The 19,598-nt window shown below is 46.0% G+C and overlaps 1 protein-coding gene across 1 annotated transcript in view; it reads right to left on the minus strand.

The window, feature by feature from the left end:
• Window positions 1-19,598, minus strand: part of cacna1ab (calcium channel, voltage-dependent, P/Q type, alpha 1A subunit, b) — a 121,410-nt gene that overhangs the window by 34,826 nt on the left and 66,986 nt on the right. The window contains exons 26-33 of the mRNA XM_056279719.1: window positions 12,945-13,044; window positions 11,806-11,999; window positions 11,403-11,540; window positions 10,232-10,433; window positions 9,149-9,313; window positions 8,221-8,331; window positions 7,683-7,766; window positions 526-642 (exon numbers count right to left, since the gene is read on the minus strand). Coding sequence (XP_056135694.1) covers window positions 526-642; window positions 7,683-7,766; window positions 8,221-8,331; window positions 9,149-9,313; window positions 10,232-10,433; window positions 11,403-11,540; window positions 11,806-11,999; window positions 12,945-13,044 — 1,111 coding nt within the window. The remainder of the gene's footprint in view (window positions 1-525; window positions 643-7,682; window positions 7,767-8,220; window positions 8,332-9,148; window positions 9,314-10,231; window positions 10,434-11,402; window positions 11,541-11,805; window positions 12,000-12,944; window positions 13,045-19,598) is intronic.

Below are 19,598 nucleotides of genomic sequence, written 5' to 3' on the forward strand. Positions count from 1 at the left end.
AAAATATAGAAATATACAAAATAAAGGACGGGAGGTCATGGAGCAATTCAAAGAGAGTGTGCAGTTATTTATGTGCATCTGTGTGTCCGTTCTTCTGCATGTATGTAAAAAACATTTTGGTCTATATCTCCATTTCGGTTTGCTTGCATCCATTGTCTGAGGAGGAAAAACAAAACCGGAGAACGAACCCCTGGCCCTTCAAAAATAAGAAATAAAATAATTAACAAGGTGTTTTTTGCTAGTAATAAGTGAAAAAATCTGCCAATGGAACTAGTAAATATACAAATACACTTGTTAACAAGATGGAAAAACAAGTCCTTATAGCTCAAGGAGGGTGACCGTGTCTTATATTAATATAAAATATCTCATTACACTTAATATAAGACTCAACAAGCAAAATTTCCACTATTTCCATTGGCATATTTTTTCACTTATTACTACCAAAAAACACCTTGTATTAATTATTTTACTGCATCTTCGCTGTCTCTCTGAAGACGGTTTGTGGCGGGTCAAAAGTGTGCGCACCTTGAAGGACTGGATGAAGGTCCAGAGGAGGATGCGGATGGTCTCCCCCTGTCTCAGCAGCTTGATGAGGCGAGCTGCTCTGAACAGCCTCAGGAAGCTCAGGTTGATGAAGTTATTCTGCAGCACAGGAGGACTCAGTCAAATTCACTCATTCTACCACAATCGCAACCTCCCTCGACTAAACACAAAAAAAAGAAAAGAAAAAAAAACTGGGCAGAATAATAGGAGAGAAAGAGAGAGGGATGGGGGTTGAAACCCAACAAAAATGAAATGATAACGTAACGGCACTGACTTACACAAAAAAAAAGAAAAAAAGACAGGGATGAGCGATAGACAGGAAAAAGGTCTATAACAAAATAAAAGAGAAGTGAGTAACAGAGAACTAGAGAGAGAGGGAGAGAAAGAAAACCGTAATTCAAAGTATCTAAAGGTCATCATCCAATCTGGTAAAGCAATATATATATTTTTTAAGAACCAAATGCACTGATCTCTGGGGGATAAGCAGGCCACAGAAGATGAGGCACAGTGCAACACGCATGTCAAACACACACATATACACACACGCGCGCACCCACACACACACACACACACACACACACACACACACACACACACACACACACACACACTCTAACGCCATCACAAGGGAATTCATTTCAGCAAGTTAAGCAGCACCCGTTGTTTGTTATTTTTTAACTTGAGGACTGAACCGAGCAGTCTTCGGCAGATACCCCATATATATATATATATATACTAATATATATATATATATATATATATATATAGATGGATAGATAGTATTTTGGATGAGCTTCAGCAGTATGTTGTCAAGCTTCTGATTTTCATTCAGTTCTGTAAATGGATAAAAAAAAATTCTTTCAGATATGGCCCCACATGGCCAGTGAAACGCTAGTTAATGGTCACACCTATTTGCATATGAAACGGATCATTGGTTTCGGTCGTTATGCCACTGTAGTATTGTTTATAAGGGCGGGGATACCTGCAGTCAGCTGAGACTGAAGAGGCTACTTAGATGAGTGATAAAACGTTTCTCTCTCAATAAACATTGTATCCAGATGAACTGATTCACCTTTCTTTGATTTTCTTACCTGGGTTATTGAGCATGTATGAAGACATGTCCCCTGCCTGCTTTTGACTATTAAACCGAGCGTTACTGTAACCTTCCTGTCTGAGTCATGCATTTGGGTTCTCGCCTGCTAGTTTCCCCGGGAAACGTTACAATAAATAAAGTTTGCTGAAGTTACAAGAAACCCCAAGAACAGTAGTGTAGTGACCTGGATTCACAGCAGCATATTAGCAGATCCAGCAACGACCTGTTAAATCTAACCACACTACCTTTTAAAGTTACCATCTGTTTTACAAAACAAATAATAGCACTAGTTTTTTTGTCAATCAACAATTTTTGACATTATTTTCATCCTATCGCAGGGTGGACATGCTGTTTTGTTTTGGAATGAAACCCCATCCAAACACGGGTGAGCATCACCAATTCCACACTGACGAGTCCAATAAGAATGACTAATGTCAGGAGGTTTAAACCGCCATGTTTTTTTATGAATGTTTTAGCGTTAAGACATTTCAACGCCGAGTGATGGACAAGCAAATGCAGGTGACACAGAAAACTGTGGAAACTGCTGCCAGACTGCTGAATATCATCCTCAGTACATTTAGACATTTTTGTTATAGTGTGTTGCCACGGATCAGATTTAAAGACAGATTCCCTTGTGAGGCCTTGGCATTCTGTGGTTGACAAGCAAGGGCTGAGGAAGGAGGGATGAGGAGGAGGGAAACAAGGAAGGAAATACAGGCAAGCAGCCTCAGTGCAGGCAGCTAGCTGCATGGCTTGACTTGACTTTGCTTTGTTTGGCATGACATGGCAGCATCCTCTTCCACAACTTGCAGCTTCCATGCAGACCAGTAAGGGAAGAACTGGCCAAGCACACGGAGTCATAACCTCTGGCTCATTCATCTAACTGTGCTACGTGTGTGTGAAGGAAAGTTTCCTTGTGTTTGATGCATGTTGGCAGTACGGAAGCCCCGAGAAGCAAGTGAGAGAAAAATAAAAATTCCGGCGATCCATTTTCTGAGTCTGCTCTAAACTGTTTTCTCTCCTGTGTTTAAGACTTAAGAACAGGTGAAAAAAAGGTTTTGCCGGGATCGTTTTCCCCAAGTTACTTTTTTCCCCATCTGTGAAACAGGTGAAAAGGTTTTGGAAGGTGAATTTATTTCTTCTCTTTTTTGGTCATAATTTTTCTTAGTAGGCGGCACAGTGATTAGCACGGTTGCATCACAGCAAGAAAAGTCCTGGTTTCGAGCCCTGGGGTTGTCTAACCTTGGTGGGTTATCCTCTTGTGTGGAGTATGCATGTGTCTGCGTGGGTTTCCTCCAGGTGCTCCGGTTTTCTCCCACAGCCCAAAGACATGTAGGTCAGGTGAATAATCGGCCATACTAAATTGTCCCTAGGTGTGAATGTGTCAGCCCTGTAATGGCCTGGTGACCTGTCCTGGGTGTCTCCCCCGCCTGCCGCCCAATCACTGCTGGGATAGACTCCAGCATTCCCGCGACCCTGAGAGCAGGATAAGCAGCTCGGATAATCAGCTCGGATAATGGACAGAAACTTTTTTAAGTGTTTGCTGCTGTAATACTCATTTCAGCCACAAGGTTTTTTTTTACCCGTGAAAACAGGTGAAAAAACATTAAGTCAAAGTAGGTTTTTATTTGATAAAACCTTAAGGAATATAAGATTATCCTGGGAAAAAGTTTTTTTTCACCCGTTCTTAAGTCACAAACACAGGGGAGAAAACAATTTAGATACTTTTCTCACTTGCCTTGGCAGAATGGAGAACTACCCTCAGCCCACAACATAAACCTGCTAAAAGGTTTGCCAATTTATCAGGAAACTGATTTTGGAAATCCACTAGAGACTTGATAACAGACCAGCTATCTAACTGTCTGTCTGTCTGACAGAGGGAATAGATAAAATTTATTTTCTGTGCAAATTGTAAAGCTAAGTGAAATGATGTATAAGAACACAAGCCCGACTCCAGTTGGGTTTGGAACTGTGCATGTGTGTACATATGTGTGTTGCGTTTGGAGTAAAAGTAAACCTCTCCTGAGATACACCAAGAGTTCAAAGGTTATCATCCAAGAAGCGCATGCACCAGGGTCAGCGGGGGGGGGGGGGGGGTCCACAAGTTGCGACTGGGCATGGGGGGGCGGGCTTAAGCACTGACCAATGAGGATGCAGCAGAAAGCTTTTAGAGATAAATTACAAACCAACCAGATTCTACATATGCGTAGATGTAGAAGGATGAATGGGGAGGGAGTTTTTTGTTTTTTTGTTTTTTAATTTGCAGGACAGTGTGAGTGGGTGAGAGACGTTGGAGGAGGGGGTTGATAGTGGGTGTTTTTTTTTTTTTTTTTTTGAGGGCAGGGGGCATGGGGGAAAACGCATCATCATCATAGCATCATCACCACCACCACCACCACACATCATGGTGCATCACGGATGGAGAACACGATGAAGGATTTCATAGTGCATTTTGATTGGATGGATTTTATCAGAGGAAGAGTAAGGGGGATGGGCGTAGGGCGCCAACAAAGTAGAGAGGTGTAAAGAAAGCATGTAAAAAGATAGAAGAGGAAGACGGAATCATTATGGTGTTGTTTCAGGCTGTCAAACACAAGTTCAAGTCAACAGTTAAACAGTGAGTGATCCTACACGAGTTCAGCCCCTCCGTGGTGTTAGTTATACCACATCATATCAAATATTGATACTTATCATGCTAATGAGCTACTTAAGCGTTAGCATAGACAACACAGTGGGCTCCGAAAGCAGGGTCCAAGGACCTCCAGAGGTCCACCACACATTATCAGGATTTCCAGAAAGTCTGACTTCAGTTTTATTTCATTCGTTTGAAATTAAGCCGGTGAGAGAATATTGTAACGTATTGTAGCGAGTATGGGGGAGTCCCGCAGCACAGGCGACTACGTTAACCAGTCGACTAAAGGGTCTGACCCATTAGCCAACTGGCCAACGAGTCTAGTCATCCGTGGTCGTTACACTACCCTCACCCATGGTGCGGGTGACCCGGGGTCAGGTCCCGGCTGTCCCATGAATTCACTACATTGGTGTCAGAAGTGGGATGGTGAGACCGTGAGGCCATCGGAAGCGTGTGCGCCCAGAGGCGTGAGGGAGCTGATATACTGAAGCACGGGGATGCGCTTCCCAAAGGAGGCAGGTAGTATAACCACCACCGATGACTAGACTCGCTAGCCCTTGGCTAACGGGTCGGACTCTTTACTCGACTGGTTAGTGCAGTCGCCCATCCTGGCTGCGGCGGATTCCCAGCTGCCCCCTGAATTCGCTACAGTATATTCTAGTCAAACATTTGACTGTTAGCCCCACTGTTACCTCCCTACTTACACTATAGACCCTCGTCAGCTGTTTATGAAATCATTTCTCAAACGCTGTCTCGGGTGTTGATCCTTTATTCAAAACCTCATTCAAAATGGTCTTGACGAACGTGTATCAGTTCGGAGTCGCTGATTTTAAAACATTTGGAAATCCACCACGATAGACGAGCTATGGGTAAAACAAGTTTGCGATAACGGATTCTTGTGACATCACTACTGACCATCTTTTCCAGCGTGATCAGAAAAATAAATTCAGATCAAGCTAAAGAAGCATATCAATTGTTGTCAGATCACCAGCATCAAGAACAGAAATAGTTGGCCTCTGCAAACAGTATGCAGCATGATGTGGAACAACAGGGAGGGACTGAAACCTTAGAGCAAATATCATGATATCAAGATTAGCACACGTCTACTGAAACACCAACAGACACACCGATACACAATTATTCCCCAAAAACGACAAGGGCAGATGAGTCACTGTTTAACACTGAGGCCCACTGACAGGCATGGACACAGACAGACAGACACACACACACATATTAAACACACTGGGGTTTCATCACAAAAAGAGAAAGTCTGACAATAGTGACTGCTGGCATAAATATCAAAATCATTTTTGAATGTAACTTAAGTCATGGCCCCAGTCAAGCAATTTACCGTTCATTAAATTGTCTTTCCTAAATGGATAAATAGTATTTTAGTATGAAATCCCACACACAAGGCCCAAGACAATACCACATACATATATAGATATACACACACAGACACACACACACACATATGTTTATATATATCATATAGATACACATACATATATATATATATATATATATATATCATATAGTTATATTGTATAGATACACATATATAGATATCACATAGATACACATGGCCCTGACTGGTTAGTGTTGCAGTCTGGCTAGTGTTATCGCTATGCTTGTCAGTGAGCATTACAGTTATCTGTTTATACTATTTAATTTTCTGCTGACATTCAACACTGCCAGTGTAAAAGTCACCACACTATCGATAAGCTCATGAAAACCCAAAAGCAACATTCATATTTTCTTCATTGAGTCATTTTTTTTTTGTGGATCTTTCCCCTTTTCTCCCCAATTGTACTTGGCCAATTACCCCACCCTTCTGAGCCATCCCGGTCGCTGCTCCACCCCCTCTGACGATCCGGGGAGGGCTGCAGACTACCACATGCCTCCTCCAATATATGTGGAGTCCCCTGAACAGGCCCCCTCCAGACCGACCAGAGGAGGCACTAGTGCAGCAACCAGGACACATACCCACATCCAGCTTCCTACCCGCAGCCAATTGTGTCTGTAGGGACACCCGACAAAGCCAGAGGTAACACGGGGATTCGAACCGGTGATCCCCGTGTTGGTAGGCAATGGAATAGACCGCTACGCCACCCGGGCGCCCTAATTGAGTCATTTCACATGTTTTGGATGGGACTATATTCCGGCATAATCCCTCTCTATCCATGTGTATCGATTAGATAAAATTCCTGGTTTCAATATATAACTGCATGAACAAATTCCCTTAAAGAAATCAAAAATCAGCCTCAAATCATCTCAAGACTTGTATTCTTCATAATTTGGATGTCATTTTGACAGAAAATGTCAGTGATGCAAATGGCAACACATTGTGATGATGTGCACAAGGAGGTTAAAAAACAACAAGGAGGGCTGTCAGTGGTTTTAAACCCTAGAGAACCAGGCTCACAAGATAACTATAGAGCAGGGTTGTGCAGGAAGACCTACGCAGTGTGAAAAGTGTATTTTCTTCTCTTTTTTTTTTAAACAAATTTATTTCTGATTTTTCCGTTTTTTCTCCCAATTTAGTGGCCAATCGTTCCCTATTGTAGTTCAAACACCCACCCTCGTACTGCATGCGTTCGCCAACTGCACTTCTCTGGCCAGCAGTCTCAAAGGAGACGCCTCGTCACGAAAGTGGCGAGGTGAATCCAGGCCGAACCACTGCTTTTTCCGACACACAGAGACGCATTTGTGTGACGAACACAAGCTGATTCCGACCCCCTCCCGGGGACAGCGTTGCCAATTATTGCTGCTTCATCGAGTCCGGCCATAGTCGGATCTGACGAGACCGGGGCGCGAACCCCGGTCCCCAGTGGGCAACTGCATCGACACAAAGCCGATGCTTAGACCGCTACACCACCGCGGACCCAAAAAGTGTATTTTCAACATGCAAATTTATCATCCCGATCTTTAAAAAGTGATTCAGCCTTTCCTTGTAAAAAGTAAACATGACAATATTTTCGGGGCTCAAAGCCTTTTTCAAAAGTTAATAAAGTAAAATAGCCTACACGGAGAAAACAGAACTCACTGTTCAGTGACAAAATTCCCCCTAGAGGATTGTATGGAGGCATTGTTTACTTTTCGGGGGAATGTGAGCCCCCAAAAAACATATGGCTGATGCCCTTGAACACTTTGGAGAGGTGAATCCTGGGTGTTAAAGGAAACTGGGTCAAATGACCAAACCTGGCACCACATCCAGAAAAAGAACAATTCAGGAGCGAGATGTCGAAAACAAAATGGCACCACATGAAAACCGCGCCTGTGTTGACCACAATCTCAGCTTTTAATTTGGGTTGATTTTTTTTTTTTTTTTTAGTCTGCCGACCATCATTTCACGTTGAACTTTGCACGACAAAACTGGTGTCATTTTACCTCCCCAAACTGCGAAGCACTTACCCCCAGTTCTGTGACCAATATGTCTGTGATGCTTCCCAGGACGGAAACAAAATCAAATATGTTCCACGCGTCTCTGAAAAAGTTCTGTTGGGAATGAGAAGACAACCAAGAGAAGACACGGTGTTAGCCTAATGAAAGCGGGGGGGGGGGGGGACACAGCAAAGGCAGCCGGTTGCGCCGATCCAAAACCGAGGACGGGGAAGGAAAATATCCGGGCCGATGGCTGAGTTGTTGCCATGGAGACAAGCTAGAAGGAGACTAGGTAAGGTAATAGCGTGACTGTGTTGAGACAGAGAGAGGATGAAGATGTTCTACATCTGTCTACCAAAATAACCTGCTTATAAATAAATAACAGGATTAAACACTGAAGCATATAGACTAGGTCAAATCTCACAGAGCAATCTCAGTGTGTGTCGGCGTGTTGTTTTTTTGTTTTGCGAGTGGTGCTATGTTTGTCCGCATTTGTGCGTGTGCTGCACTGACTAAGACGTGTGTTTAAATGTGTGTATGTGCATGAGTGCGGGCTTTTTAGCCTCACCAGAGGACCGAAGGCAATAACCTTGAGGATCGACTCCATGAAGAAGAAGGTGGTGAAGACAATGTTGAGGTTCTTCAGGACATTGTCGTAGGTTTCAGATGCCCCGTCAAACTATAAACACACACACACACACACACACACACACACAAACACACAAAGTATAAATAAATTGCTTATTTGAGGGAAACAAGGAAATCGTGTCATTGATAAGAAGCAACTTCTTCTTCTTTCAGCTTGTTCCCCGTTTCTCCGGGGTCGCCACAGTGGACCCCCCCCCCCCCACACACACACTTTTCTCCCCAATTGTAATTGGCCAATTACTCCACTCTTCCATGCCGTCCCGAGCTGGGGAGGGCTGCAGACTACCACATGCCTCCTCCGATACATGTGGAGTCGCCAACCGCTTCTTTTCACCTGACAGTGAGGAGTTTCACCAGGGGGACGTAGCGCGTGGGAGAATCACGCTATTCTCCCCAGTTCCACCTCCGCCCCTGGACAGGCACCCCCGACTGACCAGAGGAGGCACTAATGCAGTGACCAGGACACATACCCACATCTGGCTTCCCACCTGCAGACACGGCCAATTGTCTGTAGGGACGCCCGACACGAAACATTGACATTGTTGAAAAGATGCTTTTGGACTGGCTGGTTCAACAGAGTTGAAGTTAGTTAATGGATGGAGTTAATGGAGTCATGGATCTAGCTAACAAACTGACACACAAGGAACACTTCAACATTTTGATCAAAACATTACAATTATAAATGGCTGAATCTCCTGCATCACATCACAGCACATCTGCAACACAACGATGCAGCTGTGAAAGATCCTGTCATCTAAACTGAAGCTCCACCTGAAAGCAACGTGTGTGAGTGAGGGACCAGCATTAGACTGAGATGACCCTTGTTAGAGTAGCAAGAGGACAAGTACCTTCATCATCAGGACGATGGTGTTGAGGGCTATCAGAGCCATGATGCTGTACTCAAAGGGCGGAGAAACCACAAACTGCCACATGCGGTACTGGAAACTCAGCTTGTTCTTAGGCATGTGGCGGGTCAGAGGCCTGGCGTTGATGGCAAAATCTATACAAGCCCTCTGAAAGAGGAGAGAAAGGGAGACGAGAAGGTTGAGAGTGAGAAAGAGAGAGAGAGAGAGATATTAGATGAAACAAACAGCAGGAAAGTGACAGTGATGCAAGGACAAATTACATCCGCTTCTTTTTCTTTTTTTGTTGACCCCCCCCCCTTTTTCTCCCCAATTGTACTTGGCCAATTACCCCTCCGGACGCTGCTCCAACCCCTCTGCCAATCGAGGGAGGGCTGCAGACTACCACATGCCTCCTCTGATACATGTGGAGTCGCCAGCCGCTTCTTTTCACCTGACAGTGAGGAGTTTCACCAGGGGGATGTAGCGCGTGGGAGGATCACGCTATTCCCCCCACTTCCTCCTCCCCGAACAGGCGCCCCGCCCGACCAGAGGAGGCGCTAGTGCAGCGACCAGGACAAATACCCACATCCGGCTTCCCACTCGCAGACAAGGCCAATTGTGTCTGTAGGGACGCCCCATCAAGCCGATCCCCGTGTTGGTAGGCAACGGAATAGAGCGCCACGCCACCTGGATGCCCTCATAGCTGCTTCTTTGAAACATACACATTATTCCACCGCAATTCAATGCAAATCCTTCAAAATGGTCTTTCTTTGAATAAACATGCACAGAAACACACAGACACACACGTGCATACAAACACACTCAAACATACGTATATGCACACATGACACAATTCAACTCTCTGAATGACAATCCTGTTTTGCAACATTTCCCATTTAATTCACATGGTTGGACAAACGCAACCTCAATAAAAATGGTACACATTAATCAGACGTTTTTTTTTAAATCAGGCTGTTTTCCTTGACTTGTCATTAAAATTTCTCTCTCTTACACGCACACACACACACACACACACACACACACACACACACACACACACAGATGCCAGAGACATATGGCCCTCACCTCATTCTTTTCTAAACTGTAGTCCTCCATCATCTTGTCCCCCTGTTCTTGGAAGGTGATGATGATGAGAGCCACAAAGATGTTGACGAAGAAGAAGGGGAAGACAACGAAGTACACCACGTAGAAGATGGACATCTCCATCCTGTAGCCTGGACTAGGGCCCTGATTCTCATAGGTGGAGTCCACGGAGTGCTTTAACACTCTGGACAGCGGAGGGGAGGGGGAGGGGGGGCGGGAGAAAGGGAGGGAGAGAGCGAGAGAATCAGTGTACTTTCGATATTCAAGCCCACAATTTGTGAGTAAGTGAGTATCAAATAAATGTTATCAGCCCCAAAACAAGTCATGAACAGTAAGACTTTCCAGATGCCTCACATGTCATCATATAAAGCAAAACTGTCTTCCTACATCACTGTTTGAATGTATGTTTGTGAGTACACACGCTTTGCATGCATGCAGGGTTCAATCTTCCCATATGTGTCAACGTGACTGTTTGTACGTACAGGCCTGTTCCTGTGTTTTTGCATGTACATGCATGCTTCTGTGTCTGTGGGTGTAACTGGGAGTGCAGGAGAGAGGTGAAAAAGAGAGTGCATGCAGGGTGGAGAAGAGTGTCAGGAGTGATGTGTGACAGAGGGGTACCAGCAAGAGTTAAAGGGAAGGTCTTCAAGATGGTAGTGAGACCAGCTATGTTGTATGGTTTGGAGACAGTGGCACTGATGAAAAGACAGGAGGCGGAGCTGGAGGTGGCAGAGTTGAAGATACTAAGATTTTCATTGGGAGTGATGAAGAAGGACAGGATCAGGAATGAGTATATTATAGGGATGGCTCAGGTTGGACGGTTTGGGACAAAGCAAGAGAGGCAAGATTGAGATGGTTCAGACATGTGTGGAGGAGAGATGCTGGGTATATTGGGAGAAGGACGCTGAATATGGAGCTGCCAGGGAAGAGGAGAAGAGGAAGGCCAAAGAGGAGGTTTATGGATGTGGTGAGGGAGGACATGCAGGTGGCTGGTGTGACAGAGGAAGATGCAGAGGACAGGAAGAGATGGAAACATGTGATCCGCTGTGGCGACTCTTAACAGGAACAGCCGAAAGTAGTAGCAGCAGTAGTAGTAGTAGTAGTAGTAGTAGTGTGTCTGTGGGTGTATAGGTGTGTGTGTGTGTTTACTCACTGCGGCCACCCCTCTCCAGTGGAGACAGTGAAGAGGGTGAGCAGGGCCCAAGCCACGTTGTCGTAGTGAAAATCGTACTTCTTCCACTCCCGCTTCTGTGCTTTCACCTCATCTCGATCATACACCAAGTACTCGCCCCTGAAAATGCACACACACTTCAGTTCATCCCGGTCATGCACCGCACAATCACCCCTAAGAAATGCGCACACACCCAGCTCAGTTCACGCTGGTCATACTGTACAAGTTGTGGCACTGAACTGATCCAGAACGGACAGGAATCAACTGTATCTCACATACGCTTGACTTGATTCAGATCCTCTGAGTTTGCTCACACTCTCAAATCACACACGCCACGTGGCGTGTGCTTCTGGTACGCCATTTCTGAAAAAAAAAAAAAACTGACCTGCAATCGCGTGCAAACTCCTTGGATTCGTCTGTGCAGTAGAAGAACCGCCCTTTGAACAGCTGCACTGCCACCACGGCGAAAATGAACATGAAGAGCATGTAGACGATCAGGATGTTCAACACGTTTTTCAGTGAGTTGACCACGCAGTCGAACACAGCCTGGGGGCAAGGAGAGTTGGAGAACTTTACCACCTAAATGTCAGGAGAGTCAGCTGACACTCATCCACAGCAACTGACAATGAGTTCGGACAAGGTGGAAATTGCTTTTTTAATCAGCACTGCAATCAGCATTGCAACCACCCAACCAACAGAGAGACGAGAGAGAAAGAGGAAAGAGGGGAGAAGTCCTCGCAAAGAAAAGGACCGAGATGACTTTTGAGCCCATGGTGGATGATAGGGACAAGCTACAAAGCTGGAAAGAGAGGTTAGGCATACTTGCACACACGGTATGCGCACCACACACTCCACGACGAGGGCACTGTGGCTTGGCATGAGCATGTTGGGACATTTCAACCCTTTCGGCGTTAACTTTTCCAACTAACGACACTGTACAGATTGCATTAACCCCCCCCCAGCAATGATATCTAGATGCAAACTGCATCTTTATCCATCCATCCATCCATTATCCAAGCTGCTTATCCCAACCGGGGTCGCGGGGATGCTGGAGCCTATCCCAGCAGTCATTGGGCGGCAGGCGGGGAGACACCCTGGACAGGCCGCCAGGCCATCACAAGGCACACAGACACACACACATTCATACCTAGGGACAATTTAGTACGGCCGATTCACCTGACCTACATGTCTTTGGACTGTGGGAGGAAACCGGAGCACCCGGAGGAAACCCACGCAGACACGGGGAGAACATGCAAACTCCACACAGAGGACGACCCCCAAGGTTGTACTACCCCGGGGCTCGAATACAGGACCTTCTAGCTGTGAGGCAGCCGCGCTAACCACTGTGCCACCGGAAAATAAGGGAGAATCATTTTGTCCATAAATTCTCTTTCTTTCATTGCTTACATTCGTTCCCGTTTTTGTATACAAATAGGAGTACAAATCGGACATAACGCTATCCACCTCCCCAGGGGGGGAAAAACATGCATGTAAACACGAACACACACACACACAAGGCCCTACCTTTAACTTGGGGAGTCGTTTAATGGTCTTGAGAGGACGCAGCACCCTCAGCACACGGAGGGACTTGATTGTACCGATGTCTTTGCCCTTGCTGCTCCCCCTACAGTTTATCCAAGGAACAACAACAGTGTCAGGGACAGGAACAAAAAAAAAAGAGGGTGAAGAGGTGTAGTCATAACCCCACCCATTTAGCATAATAACCGACCATATCTCGGGGAGGGGCGGTTGGTAGCGTGAGGCGGGGCCCTGAAAGCTGATATTATCGCAAACAAAATGATATCTACAGTGGCAACGTAAAGTGGAACCTAATACATGACATGACACTTATATAAATTTCTACACTGGATTAAACTTCATAGGTGCAGACACCCAGGGCTTTGACAGTCTTTTCTTCTGCAGAAACAAGAAACTTTCAGTGCACGTCAAACATGAAACCGGTGGGAGGGTCTACGACCAGTTTGCCCGATCGGTTGGTTTCATGGACATCGGTGTCATCATGATCACACATGAAGACATTCACTCATTCCATATCGACAGGCATCTCCCGGTAGGATGCCCAGCCAAACCTCTTTCTTTCTTTTTTTTCAGTGACATGTTGCTGTGTTCTTCTGGAGAAATGGCGGATTTTGATGACACATGGGGGCGAGGGCTTTTCGTATTACATGGCTGAGATTGTAGCGATGTAATCCTCCATTTGAAAACTGTAAATGGGCCGAGTCCGGTATGTTTCACATAGCTTCCTTTCCTTTGAATCCTGTTAGATTACATAGGGCCGACCTTGTCTCCATCAGGCCTGCAGGTGGACTTAAAGAGAAAAGGGCACAGGAAATGGAGGCTATGCGATACTCAAGAGACCAAGTGTTGCTGCTCGCAGGACGCAACAGAATACATTACAACCACAGTTCACCGACAGTGTCGAGCAAGTCCTGACAGCAACAGTGGAAGCTGTAATACAGCTAAATGAAAAACTCCTCGGCTTGATTTTTATGCACCCCACCCCTCATCAAAACGGCCCTTGATTTGTATGCCCATAAACTAATACCGGTGAGGAAAAATTGGGATGTCAGGGGAGCAAATGGCGGAGTTGATCTTTACTGCAAGTGGATGGGCCATTTTCAAAAAAGCAAGGGAGAGGTGGTCTGAATCCCTGCCAAGCCTCAGAGGAGTAGAGGTCATCCATCAAGGCCCACACTTTAACTGTGAACTCAGCTCCTAATGCAAAGATGCAAGACAATTCAATTCATAGCTGATTGGTTGAGCCTGGTCTTCGGCAGCTCTATGCATGTGTGTCTCCAAATATGACTCTTAAACTGTAAATGTAAACTCATGTTCCTAAGAAATTGCAACATCCAATCAAAATTTGTAATTTTGGTGAAACTTGTGTGGTACTTGGACTGGTTCCTGGTGTACACCGACAACGGAGGTGTGGTGGGCAAGGTAATTTGGACTGCGGCCCACAGTGAGAACACGGGGGCATAGGATGGAAGAAGATGTACAGCAACGAGACGGCGAAGATGGGTGAGCAAACAAGTAGAGGCACAAAGAAAGAAAGAGAGAGAAGCCATTTTTTTTTAAAATCCGGTGGGTAGAGAGGAGGGGACAGAGCACAGGAGGAGGGAAAGGAGAAAGGAGAGAGGCAGAACTTTACCAGAAGCTGCTCCTGCAGAGTTTCATCGAAGGTGAAGACAGCGAGAGTCAGTGACAGCGACAGAAAGGAACGACAAGACAGGAGAGGAAAGAGAGAAACAGACAAACACAGACAGACACAGAGACAGAAATACAGACAGAGACAAAACATTGATAGAGAGTGACAAACGGAGAAAGACAGACAGACAGGAGAGATCGGAAGGCACAGTAGAAACAGGAAGAAACATCCATGAGAGACAGAGAAAAGGAAGGAAGGAAGGACAGCAAGATGGCCAACGATTGGTTAAAAGTACCCCTCGCCCACCCCACTGATGCATCACTTCTCTTTACTTTGCCTCTCAAAATGTGATCTCCATGACAACTCCATCTGCAGTGCTGCAGATAGAGATGTCCGTCTACGTACCTGTTGCTCCCCTAGATTTGTCATTGAATACCAAGAGGCATGAATTAAAGTGTGTTGATGAACTGTGACTGCCTAAAGGCAAATTACACACTACAGTAACACACCGCTCTCTCAACACTACGGCAACAGAATCACCATGGTTTACTGTATTGACATCTTAATGTGATGTTTGCCCACGATTAAGTGGGAGAATGACTGAAAACAAACCCCAGATATTCTGAAGTTATCCGGAGCCACTGGCTATGCAGCGTTACTACAGCTTCCCAAAGACCCTGCAATTAAAAGTATTTATAGTATTTTGGTGACTTGTAGGCGTAGGGCCTGAAAGCTGGGGTTAATTTTGTAATGTCAGGATCAGACTACACAATTTCAGCCCGACTTTGACACGATTTTGCCGTCACTGACAAATTTCCAGCGTCGGGCCCGATTATGAATGTCGGGAATGATGAATGGGCGTCTTTACCCCGTGTAGTGTGACATAATCGAAGAACAGCAATGCGACGTCTAGGACCACCCCACGACACCCTGACGAAAAGTCTACAGAATTTTTTGTATTTTCCTGTCAAGTCTGATAACGCCTACGACGTGTTCCTTGATGTTGACCAATAGGATGACAGAGCGCTCTCTGCTGCACATGTGTAACCATGGCAAAGAGGGATACCGCTTTTGCTGCTATAAGGTAGAACGACGAAACCAAGGAAAGGTTCAACGAGCAGTGGCAACAATACCCCTGCCTTTTTGACATTTCCTCGAGGGAGGATCATGACAGAGTCAAAAGAGATGTTGACGGGTGTCCGGGTGGCATGGCGGTCTATTTTGTTGCTTACCAACCAGCGCCTCCTCTGGTCAGTCAGGGCGCCTGTTCAGGGGGGAGGGAGAACTGGGGGGAATAGTGTGATCCTCCCACGTGCTACGTCCCCCTGGCAAAAAAACCCATTGTCAGGTGAAAAGAGGCGGCTGGCGACTCCACAGGTATCGGAGGAAGCAGGTGGTAGTCTGCAGCCTTCGTCGGATCGGCAGACGGAATGGAGCAGTGACCAGGACGGCTCAGAAGAGTAGGGTAATTGGCCGGGTACAACTGGGAAGAAAAACGGGGGGGAAAAATCCACAGGAAAAAAGCAAAAAAAGATGTTGGCGAGAAATAGAGGAGGCACTTCAGCAATCCGGTGAGTAGCGGGCTAAGCTATGCTAGGTTATCACTCCCAAACAGTACTAGCCGCACCACCATCAACAATCGTTTTTTTGTTGGTTTTTTTTCGTTTCGGAACATGAGACCACCAGCATCACACATAGCACTTCTGTAGCCATGATTGGCAGGCAGGATACGATGATTGGTTGGGGTCATACTTGTAGTGTTGCCAGCCTCCCGGCCCAGACACGGCAAGAATTTATGGCACTATGATTGCCTAATATGACATGGTAACCATCGTCCATCCATCCATCCATTATCGGAACGCTTATCCTACTCTCAGGGTTGCCGGGGTGCTGGAGCCTATCCCAGCAGTCATTGGGCGGTAGGCAGGGAGACACCCTGGACAGGCCGCCAGGCCATCACACAGGTCTGACACAGACACACACACAGACACACACACACATTCATACCTAGGGACAATTTTAGTATGGCCGATTCACCTGACCTTCATGTCTTTGGACTGTGGGAGGAAACCGGAGCCCCCGGAGGAAACCCACACAGACACGGGCAGAACATGCAAACTCCACACAGAGGACGAACCAGGAAAGCCCCCAAGGTTGGGCTACCCCGGGGCTCGAACCCAGGACCTTCTTGCTGTGAGGCGACCGCGCTAACCACCGCGCCACCATGGTGACCATCGTGAAAGACAAAAATATTGTGCAGTCTGATCCCGGCATAAGGAGATAACATTTTAGAAATTTGGTCTTCCAGAGACAAATTAGTGAAAATCACTGTCTTGGTGTGGCAATACGGGAGGAGAAAACAAATAAACACCAAATTGGTTCAGCTCCTTGTGTTTTCTTACCACTGTTTTTACCTCAGGTTGTCTTTTTCAGACAGGTCTATCTAACACTGAAGTCAATCTGACAGAAAGCTGGGGTAAAAATATTGCTGGAGTATTACATTGTTTTTTTTTATTGCACTGTTTTTTTTGTATTAAGCAGATGTTTACAATTCTGAACTTGCGAAACTTTATCTCCTTGCCGGCAGTTGGAGAGAGAGCCTTTGTATGTCTACGTGAACCTTGTACGTTGCTGGCTCTATGAGGTGTTAGCTTCATAGATGGAATTAACTCAAGGAGTTTACACTAATCATGAGCTTCTCCCATCATAGTGATCATCTGCAGGCCTGGCCTATACTGCAGATTTCCCCGAAACAAACAACTAGTGGGCTCTGATCAAAAGTCTGAACTGAGGTTGCACCGGGGGGGTATTTAGAAGTGGCAGTTTTCAGGTTATCTTTGTTCTGTCATGAGGAAGAGTATATAACATATACAATCAACACATTTATCAACGTCTGGAAAACGGTGAACGGTGAAAACGGTGAAAAGGCATTCTAAAGAAATGGCGCCACCGCATGCAGCTCCCGCTTTAAACGACTGTATCATTCCATGTCAGTCTGCTTTATTCAGCGTGCAAAAGGTGCTTTTGTTGAGTCTAACATCTCAGAATCTACAATCTCTTTCAAACAAAGCATTGTGCATTCTTTGAATAAACCATGCTGCAAACCCCAGCCCAACACAGCTCGATAGCCCGGGTTTTAAGCGGCGGCAACCGACTCAACAAAGCGAGGGTCCACAGATACATGTGTGAAGCCCACCCTTTAAGCAATAGATCAGCCCTAAGCAGATGGAGGGCATGGATGAGGAGAGAGAGGAGGAAAGGAGAGCAGGAGGGCGAGCAAAGGTTGGATGGAGGAAGGAGGTGGAATGAGGAGTGCTAAGGATCATCAAGGGGCAAAGAGGTAGAGGGGGGGGGGAATACAGGGGTTTAACGGAGGCAAAAGAAGGAGAGAAGGAGGCATCCCCTTTTTTGGGACAGTCATGCTGCAAAGGGTGAGGGGGTGTGGAGTGATTTTTTAACTTGCTAAAACAAACCTATCATCAGGTGGACGTAGCATCAACTATGATAGGTTCCCTCTCGGCAAATGCAGACGCTGCTCGGCCTTTCATTTGAAAGTGATATTCCTCTTGGTCGAAAACTTTTGATTTTCTTTGAAGCACATACCTCTGTCAGGAGTCCATGGAGGGTCAGCCACTCCAGGGATCTTTACAGCGACCAGGACACATACCCACATCCGGCTTACCACCCGCAGACACAGCCAATCGTGTCTGTAGAGATGCCCGACCAAGCCGGAGGTAACATGGGGATTCGATCCGGTGATCCCCGTGTTGGTAGGCAACAGAACAGACCACTACGCTACCCGGATGCAAAATTACACTTTTGATGACGGTATGTTCTGTGGGGTCTGGGGTCTGAGGGGTCTGGAACCATGCATCCCTAGGGCAGCAAATGTAGGAAGTCATGAAGTGCTTATGAAGTTCACCTCATGGTGGGTTAATCCTGTACAGCGCCAAAGCGAAATATCACTTTAAACTCATATTACCTGTCTCCTGTATGCTGCGGGTTCAAACACTTGTGTGTTCACCTTCACCATTCCGTATGCTCTTTGATTCGCCTTTGCTGCTGGTGACTATCTCCAATGGTGTCTTCACACCAAACGCGGAGCCAATTTTTGCCTCACTTTACGTGCGTGAGTCTGATCGTGGGATCATTTGTTTTTATTTGCGTTGCTCGCGCGAGTTTGGCCGCAGGATCAAGTGCGCGAACTCGTGAATTCTCTTCTGGAAAAGAGGAGAGGAGATTGAGATTTGTTGAGATTCTCCTGACATCATGAGAATCTCGACACTGATAGGCTTTCGTCACACGAATTTCTCGCTCAAGTTGAATATTTTCAACTCGCGTGAATAAGTGAATGATGCAAAATTCATGTATTCGCGCCATTCGCGTCGCCCGGCGCGACTTACACGCGAATCCACGTCTGCTTCGCGTTTGGTATGAACACAACACAACACTAGTACGCTGTGTTCAGGCCAATGGCAACCATACTGGCATGACATTGTGTCACAAGCCAGCATAGTTCGAGTTTAAGTTGAACCAGGTGTTTTAACTAGCTGTAACACTGAAGGCAACACATAAAGAGCAGAGGTGTAAAAACCAGGTCCAGAAAGTAAAAGTCCAAACCATGTATTTGCTCCACTCATGCACTACACCAGCAGATTCTAGTCAACACCACTCCTCAATTAGGTAGAGAAAACTAGCTAATGAAATCAGCTGGTTTAGTAACATGGTTGGAGCAAATACACGGTTTGGACATTTACTTTCTGGACCTGATTTTTACACCTCTGATAAAGAGTGACCCTAACATGCGATCTGCTGCCAGCTGACGTCACCTTTTAAAGCTGAACACGGGGAAAAGGGAACCGTGGCTAATGTTAGCCAGCAAACCTCTTGGTTTGTAGTAAAGAAACAGGCATCTAATGAGTGGTTTCTCAAGCCGCATGCAGTGCAAAAGCAGAGCTAGTATAAACAATACTCTTGAATTATAGCTTAAGTGGCCGTTATTTGCAATC

Source organism: Lampris incognitus, chromosome 5 (genome assembly GCF_029633865.1).
Source record: "Lampris incognitus isolate fLamInc1 chromosome 5, fLamInc1.hap2, whole genome shotgun sequence".
NCBI lineage: Eukaryota > Metazoa > Chordata > Actinopteri > Lampriformes > Lampridae > Lampris > Lampris incognitus.